Source organism: Papio anubis, chromosome 7 (genome assembly GCF_008728515.1).
Source record: "Papio anubis isolate 15944 chromosome 7, Panubis1.0, whole genome shotgun sequence".
Classification (NCBI taxonomy): domain Eukaryota; kingdom Metazoa; phylum Chordata; class Mammalia; order Primates; family Cercopithecidae; genus Papio; species Papio anubis.
In genome coordinates this window covers 137,732,176-137,758,006 of record NC_044982.1, presented here as the reverse complement: position 1 = coordinate 137,758,006, position 25,831 = coordinate 137,732,176, and the positions used below count along the sequence as shown (strand labels likewise).

The following is a 25,831-nucleotide window of genomic DNA, read 5'->3' as shown; positions in this document are numbered from 1 at the left end:
AGTTCTCAAGTTTATGAAAGGAGTTTTAAAAAAACATACTACAAAAATATGCACTTATATTTATTCCAAAATTATACATTTCTAACCTCTGCAGTGATATAAGGTCCAAATTTTCACTGTTGAACCGCCTTCTTGCGTGGTCTTAAACAGTTATTTCTATAAAGCAGATAAAATTTGCATAATTCTTTACAGTAAAACCCATTCAGAAACTCACTTTGATAGTAATACTTTTATCTACCATTACAGTTGGAAGAAACATTTCAGTAAAAAAGTATAGGGGTGGGTCAAAGCATGTTTTTTTGTTTGTTTGTTTGTTTTTCTTTTTAGAAAAATATACTGTATGTAAAACATCTTGGAAACTACACATACCATATCCTTTTATTTAATTTGAAGGCACAACTTTAACATTATGTAACTGTCAGTACCAGCTCATAAAAATATATATTTGCAAACATATCATTGAAGACTTTCAGATTGTCAATTCAAAAATCAATTTAAAAAGTCAAAGTCTATTTGTAGAAAATCAATGACACATTATAGCGTTCCACGTAATATTATCACAGGACAATCTGTTCACCAGACATCATTTGTTGCATAATCCAAATGGTCCATCATCTGATAGCTGTTACCTTTCCAGAACTTTTTCATTTCCTTACGTTTCCAGGCAACAACTGAGGCAGTAATAAGCGTGCAAGGTACTAAATAGAGGAGAGCAGGTTGCCCCTTTTTCATCAGCACCAGAACAACAAATCTAAGTATCATGCCAATAGCATAGGCTGCCGTAGAGGAAACATAGTCTATATAAGAAGAACCAGTGTGAACATCAACTCTTCTACAGTAGGCTATCAACAGGCCTGTACTGTCTCCAAAACCCAATATTGAAACAGGCATGATGCACACACTCATTACTGAGAAACAGATCAGCTTTGGTACTCTGATGACTACTGGCAATGTTTCAGTATTTCCAAAAAGTCCAGCTGCAAGTTCAACCATGCTACTCTCACCATTCTTTGTGATGAATGGTGTTATGAAAACAAAAAATACATCATAGAGGAGGAGGAGGCCTAGAAGTATCACACATGACTTGAAGCTGGGCAACTTCAGTGTTTTAATTAAATTCAGACAGAAAGCAATCCCCAAGGTATCTTGTAAAATCCAAGCCCACCTGTCTTCATTTCAAAACACAGCCCAAACAATAACTATTGCTATTCATAGTCCAGAGAGAAAAATAAGTCTCATGTTCATGCTTTTGCCACGACACACAATCGTGCATTGTCCATATGGTGTCTTATGAATTAGTGCCGCAAGAGAGTTGTACAGACTCATTGCTGATGTTATGCAGAAAATTGCTATCATAACATAAATTAACCATTTGTAGAAGAAATAAAGTAAGACCATCATAACACAGCACATGACCACAAATATTACAACTGTAAGAGGATAAAAGTTAGATATTCTTCCTTTTTTTTCCTCATTTCTCTATCTTCAGTTGTCACTGCTTTCAAGTTTCCAATTCAACTAGTCCACTCCAGTACCCACCTAATGCCACAGTGAGCACAGCAATTACAAAAATAACCACCATAGTATAATCAAAGTTAGGCCACGATGGAGAATACATTTTTCACAGTAATGTTATTTCCTAGAGTCTGCTTCATATCTTTAAAGTCTTTGTGGCTTATAAATGCAATCAGTATTTTCACATCAGGAAATTCAGATCTGTTAGCTGAGGTAGGAAATAGGATACTGTTATTGACTACTAACATTGCTTCAGCACCTCTTTTCTGTTCAATTCCGGTGTTTTCAAGAAAATGTCAGCTTCCCCATTGCACCACAACTGCTTTGTTCTAATTTACGCCAACAAGAGGAACATCAGAAAGGTTGCATAGTGGTGTGGAAGTCAGATTCCTCAAACTAATGTAAGTTGCATTTTCTAGGGTATTTGGAAGAGCTGACCAATGGGGGTTATAAAGCATGCAGTAGTCCTTGGATGTGCCATTTCCAGACGCATGCAAGATTGCTTCCTGAGTGGCTGTCAGGGGGAGCAGGAAGCCCCAGAGCAGGGCGGCCTCGGCAGGGGACAGCCGCCGCTGCGGCCCCATCGGACTGGTGGGTGCCGGGTGGGGTGGCGCGGCGCGGCTCACTAGGCGGGGTAGGTTCGGAGTCCCGCCACTGCGCTGCCTCCGTGGTCGAACCGGACCGGACCGGACAGGCGCGGGCGGCCGGGCTAGGCTGGGATCGCCGCTGCTGCAGGGGCCGCCACTGCAGCCCACACTCTAATTTAGTGGCTAGTGTTCTAATTCCTTTGGGGTTCACCTGGGTCCTTAATGGGGACTGGGCCAAGAAAAGTTATACTGAAGATAGACAGGACTGTAAAAAACAGAACTCTGGGCCCTACCCCTGCTTCAACCAAAGAGCTCCGATTTTTACTTATTTTTATTTTACACATAAAAATAAATTTTTTTTATGTGTAAAAATTGTTCTGATAAATTTTCATTGGAACAAAGAATTCCACAGCTAAAACATGCCTAAAACTCTCTTTGGAGAAGGCTAGAAGCCCATGCCTCATAATTCTGACAAATGTTTGAAACCAGTCACTGAACAGTAAAGTTGCAAAGATAGCCTTTTACCAGAGAACCAAGTATACCAGTTTTAAAAGTTCTTTGGGTTAATGTTTGTTTTACTTTTCTTACATGCAAAATCATAGCATTAAATCTAAAAAAAAAGATAGTTTAGCCAAAAGTTTTAAGCATAAGTAAATATTAATACTAAAGAGAAGCATTGATAAAACATGCATTCAATTTTTTTTCTCAGTTGAGACATTCAGTGAAACGTTTTGAGTATTATTTTTGAAACAAATCATATTAAAGCAAAGCTTTAAAAAGGATATGGTTCCTGGAATATCTTAGTGAGTTTAATCTTGGTTTTCTTAGGTGCTTTGGAAATACCAGCCAGCTCATGCATCTTAAGATAATATAAAATCAATGGACTCTGACCTCCAAAATTGAAGAGAACACGATTAAACTCTGGACCAGTACTACTATAGTGCGACTGTAAGAGGAAGAAAAGAATCAAGATGATGATTACTTTTGTGTTTCTAAAAAAGTGTGAATAAAATATAACTTCATATTTAGCATAAAGTTACAATTTGATATATTAAAATAAAGGAAATTCCAGAAAGCATCTTCTTAATTAGAGGAATTTACCAAAGTAAGAGTCTATAAGTATACTCAGTAAGGCTCTTCTACCCTTTTGATTTATCAGGCTTGTATATAGGCAATAGACATTATTCAGTCTTAAGAACAGAAAAAAAAAATGAAGAAAATGAACAAAGTCAGGAAAAGGCATAGGAAAAATATCTGAAGAAATAATGGTCTAAATTTTCAAAATTTATGAAAAACCCATCCAAGAAGTTCAGCAATCTCTAAGTAGAATAAATTTACACCTAGCACATCCTAGACAAAGTTTTAAAAAATAAAGACAAGGAGAAAAATCTCAAAAGCAGCAAGAGAAAGCAACTCATACATAGGGGAACTTTAATAAGATTAATAACTAACTTCTTATCATAACAAAACAGACCAGAAGGCAGTAGGATAGCATCAAGGTACTGATGGAAAAAAAAAAAAAAACCCTGTTGACTAAAAATCCTATGTCAAGAATACAACCATAAATATAATTACTCCAAGATTCTATTATTCCCTTCTTATAGGAGAAATGTCAGTATGGCAACTACTAATATTTTAAGTTTTCCTCAATCTTTGTAATACCATTATGAGATATTTTTTATTGATTACACTTCCTGTGGGGAAATAAAATTTTGTTTTCATTTGCTTTTATTGATACATACAGTTCTCTTGAATTTCTTTTGCTTATGGTCACTTTTTTATTCTATAGGTTTTTGCAAAAAATATGTTTCAGAATTCCTAGCAGCTACAGAATCATTTCAAATAATGGGACTATCATAATCAATAGCAATTCTTTGCCAGGAAAAAGTTAATGTCAGTATCAGACATGTTTTCTCTGATGTAAATCACTCCTTCATTTTAAGCTCCCATGATTCACAATGGGTTATATATAGCTCGATTTTCAAAATGTATGTAAAACTAGCCCAAGCTCAGTTTAGATTTTTAAAAAGTTTTCCTGTCTAGATAGATGTTTTGCAATGCCCTTCCTGTTTCTTTCTTGGGTACTATAAGATAAACATTCTATCTTACTAAAATTCTAGAAATAGACATTTCTGTTATTTTTCTGCAGTTATCAGTTTTTTGTTTTTTTTTTTTTTTTGAGACCGAGTCTCGCTCTGTCGCCCAGGCTGGAGTGCAGTGGCCTGATCTCAGCTCACTGCAAGCTCCGCCTCCCAGGTTCAGGCCATTCTCCTGCCTCAGCCTCCCGAGTAGCTGGGACTACAGGCGCCCGCCACCTCGCCCGGCTAGTTTTTTTGTATTTTTTAGTAGAGACAGGGTTTCACCTTGTTAGCCAGGATGGTCTCGATCTCCTGACCTCGTGATCCGCCCGTCTCGGCATCCCAAAGTGAGTTATCAGTTATTAAGTTAAGAAAATCACAGTTTACAGCCCTTTTTCCTCTATAAGAGGAAATTTTCCTCTATAAGAATTCATGGTTTTTAAGAGTAGTTCAGCCAGGTAAGAGGCAAATAGGTATTAAATGCAAATCTGGTGGTTGTTTTTTTTTTTTCGATGGAGTCTTGCTCTGTCACCCAGGCTGGAGTGCAGTGGCGCGATCTTGGCTAACTGCAAGCTCTGCCTCCAGGTTCATGCCATTCTTCTGCCTCAGCCTCCCGAGTAGCTGGTACTACAGGTGCCCGCCACCACGCCTGGCTAATTTTTTTTGTATTTTTAGTTGAGATGGGTTTTCACCGTGTTAGTCAGGATGGTCTCCGTCTCCTGACCTCGTAATCCACCTGCCTGGGCCTCCTGAAGTGCTGAGATTACAGGCGTGAGCCACCGCACCTGGCCTGGTGTTCTGGTTTTTAAAGCAGAATGCTGCAAGTTGACCAAAAACCTCTTGCTAGAGACACTCCAAATAGCCAAGCCAATGAACAGAAATCCTAATGTTTCCATTCATCCCACGAAAGATAATAGCAGAAATTTGTCAGAGCACTTTAAGATTCCATGAAGCAAGACTTTTATTGTCAAGTCAACCTAGCCCTAAAATCAAAGAATCAAGCAACTCCATAAACTTAAGAATGATCATAAAGGATGAAATAGAAAGTCCAAGGGGTGATTTGGGTGCCTAATTTCGCGGTTAATTTATTGAAGGATAATTGCTACAATGAATAGAAAGCTAAACACTGATTTTTGAGGCTTGAATATGTGTTCTGCCAATGCTCATACCCAATGTTACTTTCAGGGACTGGAAACCCACAGACACCCACTTAGCATTTCGACAACTTTGGTGTCTGGAAAATTTTTCATGTTGAGCTGAAATCTATATCCCTATATCTTTTGCTTATTTATTGGCAAAAGTTATACTTTTTTTGGAGCCACACAGAAAAACTCTAATTCTGCTTTCCTACAGTAGCTCTCTACATATTTGAAAACAGTTCTTGTGGCCTTCAGAGTCTTTTCCTTCCAGAAGAAATACTTATAAATAGTTTGGCCATTGCTCAAGCAGTATTATTTCAGAGCTCTTCATAATTAGGTTTAGATGAGGTTGTCAATGATGGGATTGGAGTCCTTATAAGAAGAAGAAGATACCAGAGCTCATTCTCTCTGCCATATGAGGACACAACAAGGAAGAGGCCGTCTGCAAGACAGAAAGAGAGGCTTCACCAGAAAACCAAATTGGCTGGCTCCTTGATCTTGGATTTCCCATCCTCCAAAACTATGAGAAATGAATTTCTGTTGTTTAAGCTACCCAGTCCATGGTATTTTGTTATGGCAGTCCAAGCTGACTAGTACAATGGGACAGGGCAAAAAATGCAGCAATGTGCTGTTACTACTAAAGATGTATTTCCAATGTCTATCTCTTAACAGCATCCTCTGAAAAAGGTTGTTTAATCTGTTACAAACCCATGTGTTAATTACTAAACAAAGTTTGAGAGACCATTTTTGGTGTTTGCTGAAGATCAGATATATAATTTCTATTACTTATCCCTGATTTCTAAATCTGGCAATATTGCCCCAAAGGAAATGGTGTGACATTGTTATTGATTCAAAATTGACTTCTATACGTCACCAGTTAATATCTGAAGTGCCTGCAAACCATCCTTAGCCTCACTGTGAAGGTCAGAATAAAGTAGGAAGATATTTTATTAAGCTTGGGTTATTAAATACAGGGAAAAACATAAATACTGACTTTCAGAAAGTGGTTTTTATATAGGCATAATTTTTAATTTTAAATAAATTATCAGACTTGATAAGATGATGTAGACAACATTTTAGCAATAAAAACTATGACCAACTTAAAACTTAATTGTCTAACAAATTAAGATATCAAATTCAGAATTTCAGGTCAATAATCTCATCAAATTTTGGCTAAGGCAACACATGGTGGTGAGTCCATGAAATCTCTACTTGCAAGGCACCTTCAAGAATGTCGAGAAACTAAGCATTCAAGACTCAAGAGTAACAGTATCTACATGTGGTCAATTATTCCAGGACCATGGCTTAAGAAGTAAGGACAGGTCAACTATTGTTGATACTCCTTTGAAGTTTTCCCTGCAGCTTGGCTGCTTATTGAGATCATATTCGTGTGCAAACACCAGATGGAGCCTTTGTATGTCAACCAAAGGAGAAACGGTGACAAGACATGTTGTGAGGAAAAAAGATAAATATTATGATATTTTTCATTAGAGATGGGGATATTTTCAGAAGAAAATAAAACTTTTTAATATTAAACCTTCAAACAAATCTCTTTTGACCATTAAATTCTTTTCCAAAATATATGTTAAGAATGTAATAACCAGCATTGCCTGTGTACAGCACAAATTGCAAATTAAACAAATAAGAAATTTTTTCATAATTATTATACTCCAAACCTTTGTTGCTAGTCTTGATAATCCTGATTCTTCCTTGGATATGGGCAACACATATGCTCTTGGGTTGTTTAGAATCTTTATAATATTGAAGTCGATAGCTAAAACAGAAAATAAAATACTTTTAAAAATTCTGGTATTTTTTTCCTTCACAGAAAAAGCATGATACCTCTTTCGCCTTTTAACGATGCACCCTGAACACGGAGAAGGGCAAACATGGATAAAGAGTGTAAAGACATTGTTATAACTTGTCCCAAAGAGGAAATAAATGTTGCATTTCGTATTTTTACTCGATAGGGCTTTAGAATTTATAAAATTCATCTATTTACATTATGTCATCCTCGCAAACCATTCAGTGAGCTAAGAAACATTTTCCGTAATTTACAGTTGAGAAGACTAAAGTACAAGTTCTATGACTTGTTTAAGCTACTATTTACTAAGTAGTAGAAGGAGAGGACACAAATCTAGGTCTTTTGCTTCTAAGTCCAGAGCGATGACCCTCTAATTAAATGCAATAAACAACTTGAGCCTCTGCTTGTCAGAGTCCTGTTTTTCTATATTCTGACAATACACCCAGATAAGAAGAGACTTGGTGACCTTTCCTTTCAACCTGCATGAATATGCATGAGGGTACAGAGAGAATCGTGCCACTTCTTAAAGGAAAAGAGAACCATGTGATTTAATCAGGCATGTCAATCAGCCTAAAAGCACAAGCTAGGTATTAAGTGTATCTTAACATCAGAGAAAAAAGGTGATCTGAGAGGTTTGTTCTAGACTCTGGCACTGATTATCAGTTACTGGGTAGACTAATCGGATCTAGTGATTATAATGTTGATGACAAACCTCTTAAGAGTTAAAGAAAGTTACTTGGTTGATTTTTGACATTAGACATTAGGAAATATTAGGCATTAGCTTGAAATATGAAAGGCAGGTAAGCATTTATGTCCACCAGGGATTAAAAAAATTGGTTAGCAAGGAACTTACATTTAAACATTTTGAGTAGAAAAAATATTAGATTTAGAATTAAAATGGGCAAGAAAAGTAATAAACCGTATTTTTTTCTTCAAAACTTGCTCAATTTTGAAAATTCTTAAGTATATATATAATACTTAATATATATGATATTGCTTTATTTCTAGTCTTCTATGAACCAATATAATTTTAAAAAAAAGAACCTCTCTTTCGTGTTCACTGTACACACAATAAAAAGTTTACTTTTCAGATCACCTGAGCTTAATTGTGGAATTGCTGTTTAACAGATAGTAGTATACATTAATATGAGGTAAAATATCTAAGCTGAGAGTACTGGCAATGGCAAAATAGTAAAGCAAAGCAATTTAAGCACAAAAAGAGTCAAAAATTGCAAAGAAATTCATCTAGATATGATGACTAATCAATAACATTAAAATGCCTGTATTTATTAGCTTTTTTTCCTCTAACCCATTGATTAGTTTTAGGGAAAAATGTTAATATTCCCCCTAATTATAGTTTTAGTGCCTCTTCTGTTCTCAGCATCTCTGAAAGCTTGGGAATATTACCTGAAAATCCAAAAATGACTCTATCTGATAAAACTATGATAAAATATGTCTTAACTGTTCTTACTAAGTCTCCAGAAATTTCACTCGTGAAAAAATGTTCCAGTCTTCCTCCACTTGCATTGGGAAAGTTTCATTTCCATAATTATCCCCTATTTATTTTTGAGGTGTTATCCCCTCTAAAAGGGAGACATGTAAGTAAGTATGGTTATTGCTATCCACTTTTGCAGTTTTTATTCTAATAGTCTTTCTGAAATGCAAATAACTCACATATCTTGGAAAAATTAAAGAAAGGTCAAGTGTAGGCCACAAATATTAATACAATAATTGACTATAGAAACAGAAAAAGTATTGCTGATAGATATACTTTAGAATATATGTAATTAAAATCAGAACTACTCTCAGAAAGAGACTTTTAATCTGGTATTGAAATGCAAGATAATTCAAGAAAAGGCCTTACACCTGCATTAAAAGACAGACAAATGATGCAATATTTAATTTGTTTTAAGTTAAAATGGTAAGAGATACAAGTATCATTTTCCATGATTCCTGATTTGGGTAACTGTTTTTGCATTAACCAAATACACCAGATAAAAGCTCTACTTTATAGATAGTTGGTATCAAAGCAAGAATTTTTGAGGCTAGAATACTTCAAGATCAGATCTTTCCGAGTCATTTTACAAAGAGAATACCTGAGACCCAAGCCTGATATAATTTTACAGTTGACTTTTAAATCCTGTAAATGGTCAGAATTTCCAAGATTTTTAGTTGTTCTAACGAAGTCTAGGAAGGAATCCAATAACCCTCATAAATAAGAAGAACTATAGAATGCACCAAAATAGCACAGTAATAATAATTTTTAGGAGCTCAAGAGTTGGAATGTACCTTGGAGAGAGGGGTAGAAAAGAAATGCCAGGAGAAATAAAGAGAAAATATAGGTATCCATTAGGCAAAATGTATGTAATCTGAGCAAATAAAAAATAAAATGCTAATGCAATTTTGTCCAATAATATAGGAAAATGATGAGTATTTCAAATAAAGTATTGCATACTCATGAGTTTTTGAGACCTAGTCTGGCTCTGTTGCCCAGGCTGGAGTGCAGTGGCGATCTAGGCTCCGCCTCCCAGGTTTAAGCGATTCTCCTGCCTCAGCCTCCTGAGTACTGAGATTACAGGCGTTCACCACTATGGCCAACTGATTTTTACTATTTTTGGTAGAAACTGGGTTGACCATGTTGGTCAGGCTGTTCTTGAACTCCTGACCTCAAATGATCCTCCTACCTTGGCTTCCCAAAGTGCTGGGATTACAGGTGTGAGCCACCATGCCTGGTCTCATGAGTATATTCTTAATGTCTTATTGTGTGTATTTTCTGATCACACTTCTCTGCCTGTTTCAGATCTTTATATGCATATTTCCAAGTCCTTTCAATCTGATCATCTGCAGGCCCACTCACTGGTTTGTATAGATATTAAACCTCAAATGAGTTATACCTCTCTACGTACCTACTTACAGATCCATCCTCCCACCTCTCTGTGTGAAATTCATGGTTCAAATTGGCAAACTGAAAGATTAAGGACCTTCACAATGCTCTACATTAGAATTGCTTCTCCTAGTAATGTTATGTTAACATAATATACATAATTGTAAATAACTTCACAGAGAGATTATACAGTCTGAGTGTTTATATATATACTTTGTTAACTATGAAGTGTATGCATATGTAGATCACTAGCATCCTTATGTTTCACTAACTTTGCATCAAATTTAGTATATCCAAGGACGTGAAGATTTTTACGTTATAATAAATTAGTCATTCATATCACATTTGGTTCCCAGGGAAAGTGCCATCTTATTATTGCTTTATTTTGGCATTTTTGGGAGTTACTTTTACCCATTATTTCTTACTATGAATTATATTTGTATCTCTAAGGACCAAATCACTGCTCAGGCAAGTTATAGATGCAAGACACAAGTTATTAGTTTTTAAAGTATTTCTATTGCTTTTTTATAAGAACCAAAGTGAAAAGTATCTGAATAAGAAACTGATGTATTTATGAACTAAGGCTCTGTGGAGCCAAACATTACATATGTTTTATAAAAGAGTAGCTTTTAAGCTTAAGATTTGATCAAAGGTGCTGGTGAAGAAACTTATTGACCCATTTAAAAATCTTTCCTGTAGAATGAAAAACATATTTTAAAAATCCACCACTAACTGGGTTCAGAGGCAAATCTTAGAGCACACCATCTGATAAATTACTTTTCCCATGATATGTACATTTATCTACACAAGAATTTTTAGAATGATTTACAATTGAGACTAATTTAATTGTATGTGGAGTACAAACTCTGCTTATTGAGAATAATAAAATTAGAAGGAATTGAGACTATCTTTATTTTATAACCAAATCTTGACAGTCTTGACTGGTACTGTCATAAAAATTCTTAACCATCTTTGTATTAGTGATTGTTTGAACTTATTATTGATGTGTTCCTCTTTTGTATTAGTGATTGTCTGAACTTATTATTGATGTGTTCCTCGTTGAAACCATGTTTCCACAGTTCCATATCTAAAAATTTCTCCTTAAAGAGAAGGCCAGGAAAATTTGCAATACTTTGTGTGAAAGGCAAATATTTAACTTTTTTTTTCCTGGATAATTTCTATCATGTACCACATTTTTCTTTTAAACTTGTCTGCAATCCTTGTGGTTTCATATGCTACTCTTCACAGTAGGACTGTTCTCTATTATTTCTTTTGATCTCATTTAATGAGCAAAATCTAAATTATTAGCAATAGCATTCATGGGGTGTTTACATATTTGATATGCTCAGCACATTCTGTGCTTCAGTGTGGGAAAGAATAATTAAAACTGCCAATAAAAGCTAAATGATTACAGAAAAACTAGAATCATTAGACAAATAGTATGAAAGACAACATATATGACATAAAAAAATAACACTGGTAATTTGATAGGAATAACACTGGTAATTTGATAGGAGTAGTGTTTTATCTGTAAATTGCTTTGGGAAGTATGGCCATTTTAACATTATCGATTCTTCCAATACATGAGCATGGGATGTTTTTCCCCTTGTTTGTGTAACATACGATTTCTTTCCACAGTGTTTTGTAGTTTTCTTTCTAGAGATCTTGCACCTCTTTGGTTAGATGTATTCCTAGGTATTTTATTTTTTTGTATGTGACTATTGTAAATGAGATTGCATTCTTGATTTGGTTCTCAGCTTGAATGTTACTGGTATATAGAAATGTCACTGACTTTTGTACATTGATTCTGTATCCTGAAACTTTGCTGAAGTCGTTTATCAGTTTCATGAGCCTTTTGGCAGAGTCTTTAGGGTTTTCTTTTTTCTTTTTTTCTTTTTTTTTTTTTTTTTTTTGGAGACAGAGTCTCGCTCTGTCGCCCAGGCTGGAGTGCAGTGGCGCGATCTCAGATCTCAGCTCACTGAGATTCCCGGGTTCACACCATTCTCCTGCCTCAGCCTCACGAGTAGCGGGGACTACAGGCGCCCAGCACCACGTCCGGCTAATTTTTTGTATTTTTAGTAGAGACGGGGTTTCACCCTGTTAGCCGGGATGGTCTCCATCTCCTGACCTCCTGATCCGCCAGCCTCTTTTTCTTTTTTTTTGAGATGGAATCTCGCTCTTTGCCCAAGCTGAAGTGCCCTGGAGGGATCTCGGCTCCCTGCAACCTCTGCTTTCTGGGTTCAAGCGATTCTCCTGCCTCAGTCTCCCGAGCAGCTGGGACCACAGGCACATGCCACCATGCCTGGCTAATTTTTTGTATTTTTAGTAGAGATGGGGTTTCACCATGTTAGCCAGGATGGTCTCGATCTCCTGACCTTGTGATCTGCCCACCTCGGCCTCCCAAAGTGTCAGGATTACAGGCGTGAGCCACCGCGCCTGGCGTCTTTAGGGGTTTCTAGTTACAGAATCATATCACCAACGAAGAGAAATAATTTGAGTTATTTCCCTATTTGGATGCCTTTTAGTTCTTTCTCTTGCCTGATTGCTCTGGCTAGGACTTCCAGTACTTTGTTGCATAGGAGAGAGAAGAGTGGGCATCCTTGTCTTTGTCCAGTTCTCAATGGGAATACTTCCAGCTTTTGCTTATTCAATATGCTTGTTGACTATGGTTCTGCTAGGAATGATACTTATTCCTTTGAGGAATATTCGTTTGATGTCTAGTTTGTTGAGATTTTTTATCATGGATGTTGGATTTCATGAAAAGCTTTTATTCCTGTCTACTGAGATGGTCATACTTTTTTTTTTTAAATCTCTTTCAGTGGTAAATCACATTTAAACAAACTTTTTCAATTTTTAATTTTTACAGGTACATATTAGGTGTACATATTTATGGAGTACATGAGATATTTTGGTACAGACATGTAATGTATAATAATCACATCATAAAAGATTGGATATCCATCCCCTCAAACAGTTATCCTTTGTGTTATAAACAATCCAGTAACACTGTTTTGGTTTTATTTTAAAATGAACAATTAAATTATTGACTATAGTCCTCCTGTTGTGCTATCAAATACTAGGTCTTATTTATTCTTTCTATTTCTTTTTGTACCCATTAATCATGCCTACCTCCACACAGACCTCCAATACACTTCCCAGCCTGTTAACCATTCTTCTATTCTTTATCTCCACAAGTTCAATCGTTTTGATTTTTCGATCCCACAAATAAGTGAGAACATGTAATGTTTGTCTTTCTGTGCCTATGTTATTTCACTTATCATAATGATCTCCAGTTCCATCCATGTTGTTGCAAGTGACAAAGCCTCATTCTTTTTTGTGGCTGAGTAGTACTCCGTTGTGTATACGTACCATATTTTCTTTATCCATTCATCTGTTGATGGACACTTAGGTTGGTTCCTAATCTTGGCTATTGTGAACAGTGTTGCAACAAACATGGGAGTGCAGATATCTCCTCAATATACTGATCTCCCTTCTTTTGGGTATATATACTCAGCAATGAAGTTGCTGGTTTATATAGTAGCTCTATTTTTAGCTTTTTGAGGAACCTCCAAACTATTCTGTATAGTGGTTGTACTAATTTACATTCCCACCAACAGTATATAAGGGTTCCCTTTTTTCCACATCCCTTTTCTCCATCTGCCAGCTTTGTTATAGCCTGTCTTTTGAAGATAAGCCATTTTAATTGGGGTGATACCTCATTATAGTCTTGCTTTGCATTTCTCTGATAATCAAGAAGGTTGAGCACTTTTTGTTTTGCCATCTGTATGTTTTCTTTTGAGAAAAGTCTATTCAATTCTTTTGTAACTTTTTGATCAGGTTATTAGATTTTTTCCTATACAGTTGTTTGAGCTTCTTATATATTTTGATTATTAATTCCCTGTCAGGATAGTTTTGCAAATATTCTCTGTGTCTTTTCCCTTTGTTGATTGTTTCCTTTGCTGTGCAGAAGCTTTTCTCCTCCTCCTCCTCTTCCTCCTCCTCCTCCTTCTTCTCCTTCTTTTGCTTAATGTAATCTCATTTGTCCATTTTGCTGTAGTTGCCTGTGTTTGTGGGCGTATTGCTCAAAAAATTTTTGCCTGGACCTATGTCCTTGAGGTTTTCTTCAATAGTTTCCTGCAGTAGTTTCATAGTTTGAGGTCTTAGATTTAAGTACTAAATTCATTGTAATTTGATTTTTGCATATGGTGAGAGATAGGGATCAAGTTTCATTCTTCTGCATAGGGATATCCAGTTTTTCCAGCACCATTTATTGAAGAGATGGTCTTTTCCCCAATATATGTTCTTGGCACCTTTGTTGAAAATGAGTTTACTGCAGCTGTGTGAATTTGTTTCTGGGTTCTCTATTCTGTGCCATTGGCCTATGTGTCTGTTTTTATGCCAGTACCATGCTGTTTTGGTTACTATAGCTTTGTATATATGTTTTGGTGTGGAATGTCATTGGTATTATAATAGAGATTGCAATGAATCTATAGATCAGACCTTTTAACTATATCGATTATTGCAATCCAGGAACATGGAACATCTTTCAATTTTTTTTGGTGTCATCTTCAATTTCTGTCATTAATGTTTTATAGTTTTCATTGTAGAGGTCTTTCACTTTGCTTATGTTAATTCCTAGGCATTTAATTTTATTTGTGGCTATTGCAAATGGTACTACATTTTATATTTCTTTTTCAGATTGCTCACTGTTGGCATATAGAAATGCTATTGATTTTTGTATCTTGATTTTGTATCCTGCAACTTTACTGAATTTGTCAGTTCTAATTTTTTTTGGTGGTTTTTCCAAATATAAGGTCACATCATCTGCAATAAGGATAATTTGACTTCTTTTTGAATTTGAATGCCCTTTATTTCTTTCTGTTGTCTGATTGTTCTAGCTAGGACTTCTAGTACTATATGGAATAACAGTGGTGAAAGTAGGCATCCTTGTCATGTTCCAGATCTTAAAGGAAAGGCTTTTAGTTTTTTCCCCATTTAGTATAAAACTAGCTCTGGTTCTGTCATATAAGGCTTTTATTATGCTGAGGCATGTTCCTTCTAAACCCATTTTTTTTCTAGTTTTTTTTTTTTTTTTTTTAAATCATGAAGGGATGTTAAACTTTATCAAATGCTTTTTTGGCATCAATTGAAAAGATCATATGATTTTTGTCCTCCATTCTGTTGATATCATGTATGACATTGATTGATTTGCATATGTTGAACCATCCTTACATCTCTGGGATAAATCTCACTTGATCGTAATGAATGACCTTTTTAATGTACCATTACATTTGCTTAGCTAGTTGTTGGTGAGTGGTTTTGTATTAATATCATTGGAGATATTGGCCTGCAGTTTTCTTTTTTTGATGTGTCTTTATCTGGTTTTGGTATCAGGGTAATGCTGGCCACCGAGAATGAGTTTGAAAGTATTCCCTCTTCCTCTATGTTTTGGAACAGTTTAAGTAGAATTGGCATTAGTTCCCAGTAGAATTCATCGGTGAAGCCATTGTGTCCCAGGTTTTTTTTTATTGGATAACTTTTTATTATTACTTTGATCTCATTACTTGTTATTGGGCTGTTAAAGTTTTGGATTTATTTCTCATTCAATCTAGGCAGGTTGTATGTATGTGTCTAGTAATTTGTCCATTTCTTCTAAATTTTCCAATTTATTGGCATATTTTTTTCATAGTAGCCACTTAATATGGGTTGACTGTATCCCCACCCAAATCTCATCTTGAATTGTAACTCCAATAATTCCCACATGCTGTGGGAGGAACGTGGTGGGAGAAAATGGGATCATGGGGGTTGTTTCCCCCATACTGTTCTCGTGGTAGTAAATAAGTCTCATGAGATCTTATGGTTTTATAAGGAGTTTCCCTTATAAAACCAGGGGTTTCCCTGGCTCTCATTCTCTCTTGACTACTACTATGTAAGATGTGCCTTTCACCTTCCACCCTGATTGTGAGACCTCCTCAGTCATGTGGAACTGTGAGTCCACCAAACTTCTTTTTCTTTATAAATTACCCAGTCTTGGTTATGTCTTTATCAGTAGTGTGAAAATGGACTAATATAGTAAATTGGTATTGGTAGTATGGGGGGGCTGCTGTAAAGATACCTGAAAATGTGGAAGCAACTTTGGAACTGGGTAACAGGCAGAGTTTGGGACAGTTTGGAGGGCTTAGAAGAAGATAGCAAAATGTGGGAAAGTTTGGAACTTTCTAGAGACTTGTTGAATGGCCTTGACCAAAATGCTGAAAATGATATGGCCAATGAAATCCAGGCTGAGATGGTCTCAAATGGAGAAGAGAAACTTGTTGTGAACTGAAGTAAAGGTGACTCTTGCAGTGTTTTAGCAAAGAGACTGGTGGCATTTTGTCTTTGCTCTAGAGCTTTGTGGAACTTGGAACTCGAGGGAGATCATTTAGGGTATCTGGCAGAAGAAATTTCTAAGCAGCAAAGCATTCAAGAAGTGACTTGGGTGCTGTTAAAAGCATTCAGTGTTAAAAGGGAAACAGTGTATAAAAGTTTGAAAAATTTGTAGCCTGACAATGTGATAGAAAAGACAAACCCATTTTCTGAGGAGAAATTCAAGTCAGCTGCAGAAATTTGCATAAGTAATGAGGAGCCAAATGTTAATCACCAAGACAATGGGAAAAATGTTTACAGGGCACATCAGAGACCTTTGTGGCAGCTCCTGCCATCACAAGCCCAGAGGCCTAGGAGGAAAAAGTGGTTTCATGGGCTGGGCCCAAAGTCCCCCTGCTGTATGTAGCCTAGGGAGTTGGTGCCCTGTATCCCAGGCACTCTAGCCATGGTTAAAAGGGGCCAAGGTATAGCTCAGGCCATTGCTTCAGAGGGTGCAAGCCCCAAGACTTGGCAGCTTCCACATGGTGTTGAGTCTTCAGGTGCACAAAAGTCAAGAATTGAGGTTTGTGACCCTCTGCCTAGATTTCTGAGGATGTATGAAAATGCCTGGATGTCCAGGAAGAAGTTTGCTGCAGGGGTTGGGCCCTCATAAAGAACTTCTGCTAGAGCAGCGTGGAAGGGAAATGTGGGGTTGAAGCCACCACACAGGGTCCCCACTAGGGCACTGCCTAGTAGAGCTGTGAGAAGAGGGCCACCGTCCTCCAGACCCCAGAATGGTAGATCCACTGACAGCTTGCACTGTGTGCCTGGAAGAGCTGCAGACACTCAACGTCAGCCCATAAAAGAGGCCAGAAGGGAGGCTGTACTCGGCAAAGCCACAGGATTGGAGCTGACCAAGACCATGTGAACTCACCTCTTGCATTGGTGTTACCCGGAAGTGAAGCCTGGAGTCAAACAAGATCATTCTGGAGCTTTAAGATTTGACTGCCCTGCTGGATTTCAGGCTTGCATGGGGCCTTTAGCCCCTCTGTTTTGGCCAATTTCTCCCATTTGGAATGGATATATTTATCCAATGCATGTACCCCCATTATATCCAGAAATAACTAACTTGCTTTTGATTTTACAGGTTCATAGGCAGAAGGGACTTGCCTTGTCTCAAATGAGACTTTGGACTGTGGACTTTTGAGTTAATGCTGAAATGAAGTAAGACTTTGGGGGACCGTTGGGAAGGCATGATTGATTTTGAAGTGAGAGGACATGAGATATGGGAGGATCTGGTGCAGAATGATATGCGTGGCTGTGTCCCCAGTCAAATTATGGGAATTAGCTCCCATAATTCCCCTATGTTGTGGGAGGGACCTGGTGGGAGATAATTGAATAATGGGGGTGGTTTCCCTCATACTGTTCTCATGGCAGTGGGTAAGTCTCACAAGATCTGACAGTTTTATAAGGGGTTTCCCCTTTCACTTGGCTCTCAATCTGTCTTGTGTGCCACCATGTAAGATGTGCCTTTCACCTTCTACCCTGACTGTGAGGCCTCCCCAGCCATGTGGAAGTGTGAGTCCATTAAACATCTTTCTCTTTATAATTTACCCAGTCTCAGGTATGTGTACAAGTTTTTTTTTTTTTTTTTTTTTTTTTTTTTTTTTTTTAGTAAACATGTGCTTTCATTTACCTTGGGTATATATTTAGGAGTAGAACTGCTGAGTTATATATTATCTTTGTATGCAACCATTTTAGGAAATACCAAACTGTTTTCCAAAGTGGTTGCACCATTTTACAATTCCATGAACAAGTACAAGACTTCTAACTTTTCCACATTCTTGCCAATACTTGTCATTGCCTTTCTTTTTTATTTTAACCACCCAAACGAGTGTCAAGTGGTATCTCATTGTGGTCTTAATTTGTGTTTGCTTGATGTTGAATAATGTTGAACATCTTTTTTTTTTTTTTTTTTTGAGATAGGATTTTACTCTGTCACCCAGGATGGAGTATAGTGTCACAAACACAGTTCACTGCAGCCTCAACCTCCAAGACTCAAGTAGTCCTCTTACCTCAGCCTTCTGAGTAGCTGAGACCACAGGCATGTGCCACCACACCTGTCTAATTTTTTTATTTTTGTAGAGACAAGATCTCATTATGTTTTCCAGGCTGGCTGTGAACTCCTGGGCTCTAGTAATCCTCCTACCTTGACCTTTCAAAGTGCTAGGATTTGCAGGTGTGAGCCACTGAACCCAACATTTTAATGTTTTTATTGGCCATTTGTATATCTTCTTTGGAGAAATGTCTATTTAAATTCTTTGTCTATTTTAAAATTGGTTTGTCTTTCTTGAGTTATAAGAGTTCTTCAAATACTCTGAATACAAATCTTTTTTTTTTTTTTTTGAGACGGAATCTCGCTCTGTCGCCCAGGCTGGAGTGCAGTGGCCAGATCTCAGCTCACTGCAAGCTCCTCCTCCCAGGTTCACGCCATTCTCCTGCCTCAGCCTCCCGAGTAGCTGGGACTACAGATGCCCGCCACCTCACCCAGCTAGTTTTCTGTATTTTTTTTAGTAGAGATGGGGTTTCACCATGTTAGCCAGGATGGTCTCGATTTCCTGACCTCGTGATCCACCCGTCTTGGCCTCCCAAAGTGCTGGAATTACAGGCTTGAGCCACCGTGCCCGGCCACAAATCTTTTTTTATCACATACCTGATTTGCAAATATTTTCTTCCATTCTGTGGATTAAGTTTTTAATTTCTTGAATCATCAAGAAGTCCTTTGAAGCACTAAGTTTTAACATTTGAATGAACTTCAATTTATTTATTTTTAATTTTGTTGGTTTTTTTTTTTTTTTTTTTTTGGTGTCACAGCTAAGACTCATTGCTTAAATCAAGGTCAGGAAGAGTTACTCCTGTTTTCCCTCTGAGATTTTTATATTTTTAGCTATTCTATTTAAGTATATAATCCGTTTTGAGTTAAATTCTGTGTATTGTATGAGGTACAAGTTCAACTTTATTCTTTTGTAGGTGAATACCCCAGTTGTCACAGCAGCATTTGCTGAAACAATCATTCTTTTTACATTGAAGGGTCTCAACATTCTTGTAGAAAATCAATGACCCATGAATGTGAGATTTATTTCTGGATTCTTCATTCTATTTCATTTACCTATATGTTTACCCTTATGCCAGTACCACATTGTCTTGATTAATGTGGCTTTGTAGCAAGTTTTGAAATGAGGAATTGTGAGTCTTCCAACCTTGTTCTTCCTTTTTCAACATTGATTTGGTTATTCTTGTTCCCTTGCATTTCCATATGAATTTCTATATCATTCTCAAAACAGGTAGCTAGAATTTAATAGGCATTGTGTTGCATTTGTAGATCATTTTGGGGAGTATTGTATTAACAATATTAAATCTTCCAATCCATTAGCATGGGAGGTTTTTTCATTCATTTAGGTCTTCTATACTTTCTTTCAACACTGGTTTGTAATTTTCAGTGGATAAGCCTTACACATCTTTTGCTAACCTATTCCTAAGTATCTTATTTGTTTTTATGGTATTGTAAATGGGGTGGTTTTCTTTTCTATTTAAAAATGTACAATTAAGTTATTATTGACTATAGTCACCCTGTTGTGCTGTCAAATACTAGGTCTTACTCATTTTTTCTAACTACTTTTTTTTTATTGTCCCCATTAATCATCCCAACCTCTTCCCCAGCCTCCCACTACCCTTCCAGCCTCTGCTAACCATGCTTCTAGTCTCTATGTCCATGAGTTCAATTGTTTTAATTTTTAGATCCCATAAATAATTGAGAACATGCCATGTTTGTCTTTCTGTGCCTGGCTTATTTCACTTAAAATAATGACCTCCAGTTTCTTCCATGTTGTTGCAAATGCCTGGCCCTTACTCTTTTTATGGCTGAATAGTACTCCATTGTGTATATATACCACATTTTCTTATTCTTTCATCTATTGATGGACATTTAGGTTGCTTCCAAATCTTAGCTATTGTAAACAGTGCTGCACCATACAGGAGTGCAGATATTTCTTTGATATGCTGATTTCCTTTCTTTTGGGGGTATATATCCAGCAGTAAGATGGATATATATGGTATATATATGGTAGCTCAATTTTTAGTTTTTTGAGGAACCTCCCAACTGTTCTCCATCGGGGCTGTACTAATTTATGTTTCCACAAACAGTGTATGAGGGTTCCCTTTTCTCCATATCCTCACCTATTATTGCCTGTCTTTTGGATATAAACCATTTTAAGTAGGGTGAGATGGTATCTTGTAGTTTTGATTTGCATTTCTCTGATGATCAATAATGTTGAGCACTTTTTCATATACCTGTTTGCCATTTGTATGTCTTCTTTTGAGAAATGTCTATTCAAGTCTTTTGCTCATTTTTTGACTAGATTATTCAATTCTTTTCCCATAGAGTTACTTGAGCTCCTTATATACCCCGGTTATTAATCCCTTGTCCGATGAGTAGTTTGCAAATATTTTCTGACATTCTGTGGGTTGTCTCTTGACTTTGTTGATTGTATCTTTTCCTGTGCAGAAGCTTTTTAACTTGATGTGATCACATCTGTCAATGTTGCCTTTGATTGCCTGTGCTTGTGGGGTATTGCTCAAAAAATTGTTGCCCAGACCAATGTCCTGGAGAGTTTCCCTGATGTTTTCTTGAAGTGGTTTTGTAGTTTGAGGTCTCAGATTTAAGTCTTTATTTCATTTTGATTTCATTTTGTATACGTCAAGAGACAGCGGTATAGTTTCAGTCTTCTGAATATGGAGATCTAGTTTTCTCAGCATCACTTTTGAAGAGACTGTCTTTTCCCTAATGTATGTTCTTGGCACTTTTGTTAAAAATGAGTTCACTGTAGGTGTATGGGTTTGTTTCTGGGTTCTACATTCTGTTCCATTGGTCTGTGTGTCTGTTTTTATGCCAGTACCATGCTGTTTTGGTTACGTAGTTCTGTAGTATAATTAGAAGTCAGGTAATGTCATTTCTCTAGTTTTGTTCTTTTTGCTTTGGTTTTTCTTGGTATTCTTTTAGGATTTTTTTTCTATTTCTGTAAAGAATGTCATTGGTATTTTGATAGGGATAACATTGAATCTGTAGATTGCTTTGATTAGTATGAACATGTTAACAATATTGATTATTCCAATCTGTGAGCATTGAATATTTTCCCAATATTTCTATTTTTTGGTGTCCTCTTCAATAATTTATTTCATCAGTGTTTTATAGTTTTCATTATAGAGTTCTTTCACTTCTTTGATAATTCCTAGGTATTTAATTTTATGTGTGGCTACTGTAAATGGGTTACTTTTAAAATTTCTTATTCAGATTGTTCACTGTTGGTATATAGATATGCTACTGATATTTGTATGTTGATTTTGTATCCTGAAGCTTTACTGAATCTGTTTATCAGTTCTAATAGCTTTCTTGTGGAGTCTTTAGGTTTTTCCAAATATAAGATCAAATATAAGATTGTTATTTTCAGATGAAAATAACAATCATTTGACTTCTTCCTTTCCAATTTGGGTGCCCTTTATTTCTTTCTCTTGTCTGATTGCTCTAGCCAGGACTTCCAGTACTATGTTGAATAACAGAGGTGAAAGTGGGCATCCTTGTCATGCTCTAGATCTTAGAGCTTTTAGTTTTTCCTCACTCAGTATAATACTAGATGTGGGTCTGTTGCATATGGCTTTTATTATGTTGAGGTATGTTCCTGCTATTCCCAGTTTTTTGAGAGTTTTTATCATGAAGGGATGTTAAACTTTATCAAATGCTTTTTCAGCATCAATTGAAATGATCATATGGTTTTTATCTTTCATTTTGTTAATATGATGTATTACATTGATCAATTTGCATATGTTGAACCATCCTTGCATCCATGGAATAAATCCCACTTGGATCTGATGAATAATCTTTCTAATGTATTGTTGAATTTCTAATGTATTGTTTGCTGGTGTTTTTTTCAGGGTTTTCACAGCAATATTAATCAGAGATATCAGTTTTCTTTTTTTGATGTGTCTTTATCTGGTTTTGGTATCAGGGTAATACTGGCCTTGTATAGTAAATTTGGAAGTATTCCCTCCTTCTTTGGTTTTTGATTTTGAGTAGGATAGGTGTTAGTTCTTCTTTAAATGTTTGCTAGAATTCAGCCATGAGATCCTGGGCTCTTCTTTACCAGGAGGCTTTTTGTTAGGACTTTGATCTCAATATTTGTTATTCATCTGTTGAGGTTTTGGATTTATTTATGGTTCAATCTTGGTAGGTTGTATGTGTCTAGAAATTTGTCCATTTATTCTAGACTTTCCAATGTATTGCCATATATTTGCTCACAGTAGCCCCTAATGATCCTTTGAATTTCTTTGGTATCAGTTTTATTGCTTCCTTTTTCATTTCTAATTTTATTTATTTGTATTTTGATGATTTTTGACATAATCCAGCAGAATCCTCTGGATTACAAGGTAGAGACTCTTTTCTCACCCCTTACTTTCTTCCAAACAAACAGGGTTTCTTTCTCCATTCTAAGCCACCTGAAGCTGGAGCTGGAGTGACACATGCACTACTGTGGCCACCACCACCATAACTGTACTGGGTCAGACCTGAAGCCAGCACAGCACTGGGTCTTGCTCAAGGCTGGCTGTAACCACTCCCTGGCTACTGCCTATGTTTGCTCAAGGTCCCAGGGCTTTACAATCAGCTGGTGGCAAAGCCATCCAGGCCTATTTCCTTCCCTTCAGGGTGTTGAGGTACCCCAGGCCCTGGGTGGGTCCAGAGGTGCCATCCAGGAGTCAGGAACTACTGTCAAAAACCCTAGAAGTCTAACTAGTGTTCTACTGTATTGCAGCTGAGCTGGCACTCAAACCACAGGATCTCTCTTTCTTCCCCTTTCCAAAGGCAGAGGAGTCTCACCCCATAGCCACTGACACCCAAGGCCATGGGAAGTACTGCCAGACTACTACCTAAGTTCCCTGAAGGCCCACAGGCTCTTCAGTCAGCTTGTGGTGAATGCTGCCTGCCCTGGGTCTCACCCTTCACGGCGGCGTGCTCCCCTCTGTCCAAGGGCAGGTCCAGAAATGCTGTCCAAGAGTCAAATCCTAGAATCAAGGACCCCAAGAGCCCACGTGGTGCTCTGCCCTGCCATTGCTTTCCTGGTACCTAAGGTGAAGACAAAGTCCCCTTTACCTTTCCCTCTGCTTTTCTCAAGCAGAAGGAGTTTTGCATTGATTAAAAAATATATATTTAATAAAATGTAATATTCATTCCAAATGAAACATTAAGCAAACCCATAAAAGAAGGTTATGTCTCTAACATGCTAAAGAATATATATCTTGAAATAAAAATTCAAAATATTACTTAAATGCAGAATAATTTGAGGCATGCCATTAAAATCAGGGACAAAGTTTGGATTCTTTCTATGGTAGTTATGTAAATTGGCTCATTTAACATCCACTTCCAAAGTCCTTTTCTCTTTACTTTTTTCTACTCAAGCTAAACACTTGAGTTACTTAACTCCTCTGAATTTGACTTGATTTGATTTAATTGGCCCCTTGTAACACAGTTGTGGCCAATGAAATGTAGGCAGAAGCCCCTTGTGTTAATCCATTCTTGGATTGCTGTAAAGAAATACCTGAGGCTGGGTAACTAATAGAGAAAATATGTTTAATTGGATCATGGTACTGCAGGATGTACAAGAAACATGGTGCCAGCACCTGCTTCAGGTGTACGCCTCAGGGAGCTTACAATCAAGGTAAAAGGCAAAGGAGGAGCCCATGTGTCATCTGGTGAGAAACAAAGCAAGAGCAAGGGGGAGGGGAGGTGTCATGCATTTTAAAACAACCGAACAACTGATCTCACGTGAACTCAGAGCAAGAGCTCACTCATCACCAAAGGCATGGTGGTAAGCCATTCATGAGGGATCTGCCCCTGCCTCCTGGTCCAAATACCTCCCTCTAGGCCCATTTCCAACACTGGGGATTATATCTCAACATGAGATATGGAGGGGACACACATCCAAATCATATCACCCCTAGGGAAGTTTTTATTTCCTAAATAAAAAGGCAAAACCTGATAAAGGAAAGGTTTACTATATGCCCGGTGTCTTTTCTCCTTTTTCCTGTGTGGCTGGAATGCCAGGAGATACAGCAACTATCCTGTGACAATATAAAAGTTACATGCTAAGGATGCTGAAGCAGGAAGACATAAGAAACATGGTTCCTTGGTGACATCCATGAGAAGTAATAGCTACCTTTATATTTCTTCTCATGTAAAAATTATTTTTTGTTATGTAAAATATTAACTCTTTACTTGCTTCAGTGATATTTATAAGGTACTTTGTATTTGCCGATAGCTGAAATTTTAGTAGATATTTCCACCATCACAACTGTTATTTAACACCGCTCTGTAAATCCCAACCAATTCAGTAAGCCAATAAAAATAAACAGGAGGTGTAAATATTAGAATGAGGAAGACAATACTAATTTTTTTTTGTTTTTACAGGTGATATTATGGTCTTCCAAGCAAATACAAGATAATCATTTTAATAAGCATTGTTAAATAGGAAAGTTTAGTCACAAATTACAAATACTTAAAAATTTATGGCTGTTATAAATGTCAGCAGTTGACCAGTTAGACAATAAAATATTTTAAAATCTCATTCCTAATTTTAAAATATATGAAATATGTAGGAAGAAATTATTTAAGAAATGTTTAGGATGTAGATGCAGAACATTACAAACTAAAGATACATATGATATTTCTGAATGTATAGAATAAAAATGAAGGTATAAGTTCTCCTCCAAATAACTTATAAATATTAAATACAATTCTAAACAATCTATATATGATTGTTTGGTGGGGAGGGGAACAGGCCAAACTTATTCTAAAGTGCAATTTAAAAAATTTAGTATAGGTACAATATGCAGGAAGTAGTGAAAAAAGTCATGATAGAAGAATTATACTGTCAGATATTAAAATGTATAAAACAATAATGATTGAAATAATATAGTATGGACATAAAATTAGGTATACCAATCATTAGGGAAGAGTAACATAATTTATAGTTTCATGCAAATATTAATGAGTTTACTATTTAGCAAATGTGACATTCCTAATCATTAAGAAAAGATGAATCATTGAATAAAAAGAAATAAGGCAAGTGTTAACTCTTTAGGAAAAATAAATTTGATCTCTACCACATCACATATTGAAATGAAATTTCTTTCCCTTTTTTTCTTATTCTCCCCATATTCATGTAGAAATGACTTGTCCACTTACAAAGGTACCTAAATATTGTAAACGTAGCATGCAATTAAAGTGTAATGAAAGGACAGAGAAAAGCAGAAGTGCTAACAAAATGGGCCAGGAATCATTCTCAAAATGCATACTGTTTTTAACAGCTAACTTAATAAACAAGGACATCTTATTCATTACACTGCTCACAGTGTCTATGAGATAAAAAAGA

At 36.6% G+C, this 25,831-nt stretch overlaps 2 protein-coding genes and 1 pseudogene across 8 annotated transcripts in view; 1 reads left to right on the top strand and 2 right to left on the bottom strand.

The window, feature by feature from the left end:
- LOC116275848 (protein FAM227B) overlaps positions 1–25,831 on the bottom strand; it is a 290,793-nt gene that overhangs the window by 45,267 nt on the left and 219,695 nt on the right. For 4 of the 6 annotated variants that reach the window (XM_031668708.1, XM_031668709.1, XM_031668710.1 and 1 more), the window contains 2 exons: positions 6,996–7,093; positions 2,888–3,048 (listed from right to left, as the gene is read on the bottom strand). In XM_031668708.1, coding sequence (XP_031524568.1) covers positions 2,888–3,048; positions 6,996–7,093 — 259 coding nt within the window. Of the gene's footprint in view, positions 1–2,887; positions 3,049–5,116; positions 5,762–5,797; positions 6,730–6,995; positions 7,094–25,831 lie in introns of those variants that run through there. The other 2 variants (XM_031668712.1, XM_031668713.1) reach the window with 2 other exon arrangements.
- GALK2 (galactokinase 2) overlaps positions 1–25,831 on the top strand; it is a 244,345-nt gene that overhangs the window by 217,819 nt on the left and 695 nt on the right. The gene's annotated exons all lie outside the window — the stretch shown is intronic.
- Positions 353–2,125, bottom strand: LOC108586626 (annotated as a pseudogene). The gene has a single exon (XR_002523054.2). The product of XR_002523054.2 is annotated as a signal peptide peptidase-like 2A pseudogene (transcript).